Source organism: Prosopis cineraria, unplaced genomic scaffold, assembly GCF_029017545.1.
Source record: "Prosopis cineraria cultivar Desert tree isolate PC_DT_omini unplaced genomic scaffold, ASM2901754v1 PC199, whole genome shotgun sequence".
Lineage (NCBI taxonomy): Eukaryota > Viridiplantae > Streptophyta > Magnoliopsida > Fabales > Fabaceae > Prosopis > Prosopis cineraria.
In genome coordinates this window covers 2413-9462 of record NW_026555526.1, presented here as the reverse complement: position 1 = coordinate 9462, position 7050 = coordinate 2413, and the positions used below count along the sequence as shown (strand labels likewise).

At 33.8% G+C, this 7050-nt stretch overlaps 1 protein-coding gene across 1 annotated transcript; it reads right to left on the bottom strand.

Annotated features, from left to right (window-relative positions):
- Nucleotides 1-750: 750 nt before the first annotated feature.
- LOC129295835 (uncharacterized) lies at nt 751-1620 on the bottom strand. The gene has a single exon (XM_054934413.1). The coding sequence runs from the start codon at nt 1618-1620 to the stop codon at nt 751-753; it is 870 nt and encodes a 289-aa protein (XP_054790388.1).
- Nucleotides 1621-7050: the final 5430 nt, after the last annotated feature.

The window sequence follows — 7050 nt, the reverse complement described above, 5'->3', positions numbered from 1 at the left end:
AATTTTAATAAGTTTTACCTTTATGTTTGTTTCGTAAGATATCTAGCAGTGTGTAGACATAAGGGTTTCACGACACTAGCACCCTTTAAATTCCTCCAGAAATTTATTATTTCATAGGGGATTTAAAGTTGACCATTGAATTAGATGGACATTGGATCCTATCAAAATTCAAGGTTTTAAGAAAATGATAGTAGTACAAATTAATCAACAATTTCACAACCACAAAGCGTCATATGGATCCTCATATAATGATTCAAATGTTAATACAGACTTAGAACTTTGTCACGCTATTGAGTTCTTTTATAATTTCATTGCACAAATGGAAAAATTCAACAATCTCTAATGGAGTTCCTCCAGGGAGAACCATGCCTTCAGCTTGCTTAAATGCTCTTGCAAATTCTAGAATTTTGTCACTAGCTAAATCGATTATCTGCCTATATTTTAACATCCATTCTTTGGTTTCTTCTGTTTGATCAAGGCAAAGTGATTTCCACTCTTCTAAGACTTCATTTTGTTGATTAAGCCTCTGAACAAAGTTCTGTGCTATCTCAGCTACACTTCCTCTTACCCTGGCTAGTTCATTCACCTTCCTTTCCAATTGTCTTGTGAGTGTATTGATTTCTTGTTGCATCTCCTCGATAGGCCTGATGTCTTGTAATTCCTTCTTCAATGCATCATTTTCCCTGACTATTTTGACAAGTCTTGCTTTAGTACTTTGAACTTTGTTGTCACTAGTTTGCACTTCCCTTTTCAGTTTGGCATTTTCTTTTTCAATTTCTTAGTCTCAAGTGTTTCTTCAAGGTTATGCCCTTCTCTTTCCTTTACTAGCTTCCTCCGTAACTCAATGCATTCATTTTGGTATTTTTCCAATTCTTCCTTATTCTTGGACTCTGAGCTAGCAAGCTCTTGTAACTCATTTTCCTTCATCTTCAAGCATTCAACCAGTTGCCCATTAATCTCTTTCAAGTCATTGCCTAATAAGGGATTTTGAGGATGGAATAAAGGATTTACTCCTTGAATCATACTCTTCAGCCAAGTAGTATATTCTGGACTTGAGTTTACTACGCGTATCCCTAGCTCAATCTTCCCTTTGTACCCTATCTTTTGCCATGCTTTTTTGACATTCTGGTTTGATAACTTTATCCCATCCTCCTTATGTAGAAAGTATAACTCCTGCACCTCTTTCTTAGAAGGAACATTTTGCTTATAGGCCAGTTGCTTTAATGCTAAGGAAGGGTTATAGTTGATACACCTTCTGGATCCCATTAAAGGCACATTCGGAAAGTCACCACAATGGTAAATAACCTCCTCTTTCCACCACCAGTCTAGTTTCCATAAGATGGAACTTTCTTTGAGTTCTGAAAAGGTTCTTTTCCAATCCATGTGGCTCATTCCGTCAATCACGAATTGACCCTTAAAAGACATGAGTGGATTACTGTCTGAGTCGTTCTTCTTTCTGAAAGGAAGCATCTTTCCATAAAGGTGGCCAAGCATCCATAAATCCAGTAACGCAATACAACAATTGACCTTTCCTTTTCTTTTATTATGACATTGAGTTAAGGTCAAGTATGTTTCTGCCAAGATTGCTGGTACCGGATTCACGTTATGATATTCCACCATTTAGAATACATTAATGGCTCCTAAATCAATTATGCCAATTGATGATGGAAACAGGATTATTCCACATATGCATAAGGCAAAGACTTTGCAAAACGTAACCCAAGCCTCTTTTTCTGCCAAAACTTTCAAGTGGGCTTCTACATCAGCTCTTGAGATTCCCTCGGTTTGTCCTAAGCAAACCATTCGTACTTTTTCGTTAGGAATTTCTAAAATTTTCACTGTCATACCTCGAGATGGTAAATACCCAGGATAAAGATACACTGCCATGTTCTCCTTAAGGGGCATTCTCAAAATTTCTCCATATTCTTCCAAAGTCGGTGCCATTTGGAAGTCTTGAAATGTGAAACATCTTAACAAGGCATCCCAATATTGGCTTAATTCCATTATTGCATCATTATGTATTGTGACCGACAGAAGATCTAAGATATTTCCATATTTCCTTTTAAAATCTTGCATAATCTTCCCTTTGATATGACGGCTCAACTCAATTAAGGTTTCCAGCGGCTCAACTTTTACAAATAATTTAATCCCTTTTCCTTGATATAACTTTCCAGTGTGATTTAGATTTGTACTACCTTCGAGTGCCATTTATCCCTTATGCTAATTTCACAAAGATTCTGGATAACTCACGATTCCTGTTAATCAAAACAAAAGTTAATAATATATAATTCTCATAATTTTAGCAAGCTATCTCGCTCTTTTTTTTTGAAAACCCTCTCCTCCAGACACTTATTGCATCATAGGGAGATAGAGTAAACAATTAATTGACGAGAGGCTTAAATCCCCTACATGATTAATGTTGAAAGGTTTAGCCTTACAATTTTTTTTGAGGAAAGAAAAAAAAAAAAAATGATTTTGGTGATAGATATGCAAGGAGAAAATCCCTTCTCTCCTCAATGTGCTTATTGCCCCATAGGAAGAAAGGGATTAATTAGCCTATGTGTAGCTAAAACTGATACATGGCTAAAGTCTCGACTTTAAAAATGAAATAACTCAATAACAAGAGAAATTATTTAATTTGTGGTTTTTTTTAAAAAAATGCGAATACTTTATGATGACATGTTATGACAATAATGCAATAAAAGATCAATACTCTCATCCTGTGTCCTATTCAGGGAGACTTAAGTTCATAATCGGGTGTTCACTAGAATGGTTGGCTACTAGCTTTTGTTTATAACGTGTAATTCACGGGTAGATGTATATTCCTAAAAGGCTCCCAAGATGCCCTCACCCGAAGGTGAAGACCTTACTTAATAATTTTAGCCCTCCGAGAACATAAGCTCTACAGGGACCAAATTTATTAGGCAAGTAACAACTTGGGTGAGGTATTCATGGTAACCTCCAAGAGTTCAAAAACTCCACAGGGAAACCACTACTAACCTCTACTAACCTATGGTACTCACAGACCCGGGTATAGGGCCCAAAATATGTGTGTGTCAAATTATGTAAGTGTATAGTGTGTGTTGAGAGCATGCAAGCACGTTATTTTATTCTTATATGCTACCCAACCCTCAACTTTTAATCAGATCAAATAGAGAAACAAATAAAAGTCATCTATCTTAAGGTTTATTCCACATGTTATCTACCTTAAAAACATGTTATAAAATACAAAAGGAAAGAGAAAAGGGAAAAGAGGAAGAAACAAGGGACACATAAATTTAAAAGGATAATAAAGATAAACCATATTATATTTTGAGCACAACAGACTTATAGGCTTGACTCTCTAACTTTCCCCAGTGGAGTCACCAACTGTCACACCTGAAAAAATACGACGCGGACAGCGCGCGAGCGGAGGTCCAGGCCTTCGCGACGGGAACCAGATCAAACGAGGAGTCGCCACTGAGATTTTGAGGTAAATCTCAAGAAACCGATTAATGGAGGATAAGGGTGGTCTGCAAAATTAGAGAATAGGTTTGGGAGTTGATTGAGTGTGGGGAAGGTGTTAGGCACCCCATAACACTCGTTCGTCAGAACGGTTACCTGAAGTTTGTTGTGCTCTATTAATATAGTTTTATAATTATTTTAATTATCCCTTTTATATTCATATGTTTGATATAAAAATGATAAGAATTAGGTGAGAAATGTTTATTTATTTACGAGGGAGGACGGACGTAACTCAGAATCTGACTCTGAGGCCTACGTACCCTGTGATGGGGATCAAAGTCCACGTAGTTCCGGCTTAAAAGTTTGTTGGTGAAAATATTTTTTTGAAGAGAAATTAATTAGAAATAATTCACCATTTTGTAAATAAAACAATTTTTGAAATTTTGATATGTGTGTTTTAAATTGCAAAAGGTAATTTAATTTTAATTATTTTCTTCATTTTTGAATTTTTGGAATAAAAAAAGAAAAGGGTTTAAAGTTATTAATTTTTTTTATGTTTTATGATTGGGAATTTTAACTGCTATACCTGCAGAGCCTTATTGGTTCATACGGTAATACAATTGCTCTAAATATCTGTGGCGATTCTGAAATCTCACACGATAAAAGAGTTTGAGAATTTAATTTATTTATTTATATTCTTATGTACATTTTTAAGTGTTGATAATAATTTTTTTAGCATGTATATACATGTTTTGAAGAATTTTAATCATCATACCTGCACAGCCTTATTGGCTTATACGGTAATATAATTATCCTAAATATTTGTGGAGATTCTAAAATCTCACATGATAAAGGAATTTTATTTAAATACATCTTTAATTTAATTAATTTAATATATAATTTATATATATATTTTAAAAACTTAATCGTTATATCTACAGAGTTTTATTGACTCATACGATAATACGATTATCTTTAGAAGTTTACGGAGATTCAAAAACCTCACATGACTAAGAAATATAATTGGTGAATATGGTTACAATTTAAATGCATTAACTTGGTTAATTAATCTTCTAAATTGGGTATTATATGATTGTTTACAAAAATCATTTATTTATTATAACAATTAAAAATCACTATATCTGCGAGGACTTATTGTCCCACACGATAATGTGATTAATTTAAGTCCTTACAAAAATTATTGAAGTCTCACATGGGACTTAAATAAATTACTTAGATTAAAAAAAATAGTTGATTTTAACGGTGGGTCATTAAAACTATTGATTATACATATAAATTGGATCTCTATTCCTGCAAAATCTTATTGATTTACACAAAATGAGATCACTTTAAATGTCTACAGAAATTCTTAAAATCTCACACGACAAGTAAATGATTAGAGATGAAATTTTCTCTTATTCATTTCATTTTTTTAAAATTGGGTAAGAATCGAATTCTCTCCCCTCTGCCTTTTATAAAATAGGCTTGTCATAATAAATGGAATCGTACATGTAATCATGATGAAGAATGCCATATGATATGAGTGTAGCAATATTATTTACAAGTAAAGGACCTTAGGACTAATGGAGATAAAGCAATAATGCTCATACATGTTAATATACACATTTAAAGACCTTGCTTAATAATTACACTAATTCTTATTTGAAATGAGATTGTGCCTAAAATCAAATTTAGCTTAGCTATGATAGGAAGCAAAATTATTATTTACAATTTCTTTATATTTTTTTCACACTCTCTTTTTTTAAAAAAAATATGAAAATTGCAATGAAATCATTTGGGAACTGAAAAATATGGGACAAAACATTTAAACATGAAATCCATTTTGGAATAGTAAACAAAAATTAAACACGTGTATTTTAGATTCAGAAGCAAGAACCTGTGTATATGGGATGTCCAGATCTGTCTCACTACTCCTGTCACTCCTCCCTCTCTGATCTCGATCTCTTCTTCCTCTTCTTTATTTTCTTTGTTTTCAGAAAATTTTCCTTCACGTCTCAATCTCCTCCTTCTCCTCTCCGTCTCTGTTTCTTCTTACTCCTCTCCGTCTCCTTTCTTCTTTTCCTTTCAGAAAACTCTCCAGTACTGGTTTCTCGGCTGATTCCATTTCTCCTCCCTTCGTCTCTGTTTCTTCTTTCTCCTCTCCATCTCCTTTCTTCTTTTCCTTTCAGAAAACTCTCCAGTGCTGGTTTCTCGGCTGACTCCATTTCTCCTCCCTTCATCTCTGTTTCTTTCTCTCTCAACCTCTCTCTTCTCCTTCGGTTCTTTCGTGCTTTGTTTTCTGTTTCTTTTGTGCGTATGTTTCTCCTTCCTTTTCTCCAGCCAAAAAAACCGCCCCCTCTTTGTTTCACGTTTTGTCTTATATAGGGGATGGAAGAGGTGTGATATCTGCTCTCCTGCTCCGCTCTTCCTTACTACTGCGTCTTCTGTGTGCGTCGAAGTCTCTCTCTTTTTTTTACATTTCTGTCTCTATTTTCCTGTGCCAACCCATCTGCTTTCTCTGCTGTGCCATTTCCTTCATGCATGCGTGCGTCCTTGGTTCTGTTTCTTTTCTCTTGCCAGCCGAAAGCATATGCGTACGTGTTCCAATTGCTTGCTGTTCTTTCTGGTCTATTTTGCTTCTTCTACATTTCGTGTCTGTTGTCTCTGGTTCTTTCAGTGTTTACAGCTCATGTGTTCGTGTGTTCTGCTATTTTCTCCTTTTTCCTGTTCCATGGCCGCGAAAGTTGTGTGCTTGTTTTTGTTTCTGCGTCTATGTGCTTGCGTTTGGTCTCTCACCTTTGCTTGTTTCTGCGTTTCTGCATCTCTGTTTCTGTTACAAAGCTAAAAGAGCTGTGTGTGCGTACGACAGTCCATTTCTTCCTCATTTCCTCTCTCTAGCCTATGCACCATGTACGTTATGCTCTCCCCTCTCTTTTTTTGTTTATTAACTTCAAGAATTAGATTAAAAGGGAGAAGAAAAAAAAAGAAAGAAGAGAGAAAAAAAAAGAAATTAATTTTGAGGTTAAACTAGAATATTTCTCTCTTTTTTTGGGAAACAACAAGATTAAAGAGAAAAAAAAGGATAGTGAAAATTAACTCTCAAAAAGTTGATTCTCGAATATTTTTGAATGATTGAGATAATTTTAAAAGATTTTAAACAAGATTTTTTTGATTTTTTGAAAATATAATATAATCCTAAAAAGGGTTAAATTTCATTTTTGTATTTTTTATTTTTTTTTGATTATTTATTATTAAATTAACAAAAAATGCCTGGCAAAATACGGTGTTCACAATGATTATTATCTATAAATAATTTTTCCATATTAATAAATAAATATATGTTAAAAAATAAGTAAATTTAAATACTATATTAATAATAATTTAAAAATATATTAATTAATCTATGTGTGTGGTTAAGTATTATATATTTAATTTATCAATTAAGACTGAGATTTATTTTAACTCAACTGGCAACAAGGTAATGCAAAGGCACATGGGAATATGATTGCAAGTTCAAAATCTAACCAAGGCACAATTGAAGATAATAATATTTGATATGGTATAGTGAGTGGTGGCATTGGTCTACTGAATGACCAGGTAGTATGA

Bases quoted from the DNA above. Each gene is read 5' to 3' on its own strand.
- LOC129295835 (XM_054934413.1), bottom strand. From the start codon at position 1,620: ATGGTGGAATATCATAACGTGAATCCGGTACCAGCAATCTTGGCAGAA.